At 49.9% G+C, this 643-nt stretch overlaps 1 protein-coding gene across 1 annotated transcript in view; it reads left to right on the top strand.

The window, feature by feature from the left end:
- Positions 1-643, top strand: part of TTC5 (tetratricopeptide repeat domain 5) — an 8,536-nt gene that overhangs the window by 4,547 nt on the left and 3,346 nt on the right. Inside the window, exons 5-6 of the mRNA XM_006037698.1 lie at positions 1-105; positions 420-511. The exon at positions 1-105 is cut by the window's left edge and continues 26 nt beyond it. Of these exons, the coding sequence (XP_006037760.1) occupies positions 1-105; positions 420-511 (197 nt within the window). The remainder of the gene's footprint in view (positions 106-419; positions 512-643) is intronic.

Here is a 643-nt window from a genome sequence, read left to right as displayed (position 1 = left end):
AGCTGCGGGTAGAGAGTGTGGAACAGCACGCCCAGAACGTTATGGACAGTGTCCGGCAGGCCAAGCTGGCTGTACAGATGGATGTGCGGGATGGTCGCTCTTGGTGTGAGTGTCATCCCCAGCATGCTTTTTAACTTCTTACCCTTCTCCTTAATTTGGGGGGAGAATAATATACCCGGTTCTGTTTGCCTGTCCAGCTCTCCGTCTATTGCAGCTGTATCCATCCATGCTTCCATCTGTCCATTTCTTGTTTCTTGTCTCTCTTCTTCTCTCCATCCATCCATAGTTGTTTAATCAGTGCACCTGTCTAGCCATCCATGCCTCTATTTGTAATTACTCACATATGTCCATTCCTTGATGCCTTCAGTTCATCTGCACCCCATCCTCAGCGCTAACTCTTACGTCTTTGTTGGTTACAGACGTCCTGGGAAATGCCTATCTCTCACTGTTCTTCAATACAGGCCAGAAACCCAGTATCTCTCAGCAGGCACTGAGTGCCTATGCCCAGGCGGTAGGTACTGCATTTTCTACTTGTGCTAGGTGGGCGCTGTACTGCGGGGAGCAAATCAGGGCTCAGTAGGTCATGTCATTCCCAGGGGAGGCTAAGGTATAGAGAACATGGCTAGACTCAGCCGGGAATCTC

This window comes from Alligator sinensis, unplaced genomic scaffold (genome assembly GCF_000455745.1).
Source record: "Alligator sinensis unplaced genomic scaffold, ASM45574v1 scaffold1300_1, whole genome shotgun sequence".
Lineage (NCBI taxonomy): Eukaryota > Metazoa > Chordata > Crocodylia > Alligatoridae > Alligator > Alligator sinensis.
Note: the sequence above shows the minus strand (reverse complement) of the source record. Positions and strands in the feature narration are given on the sequence as shown.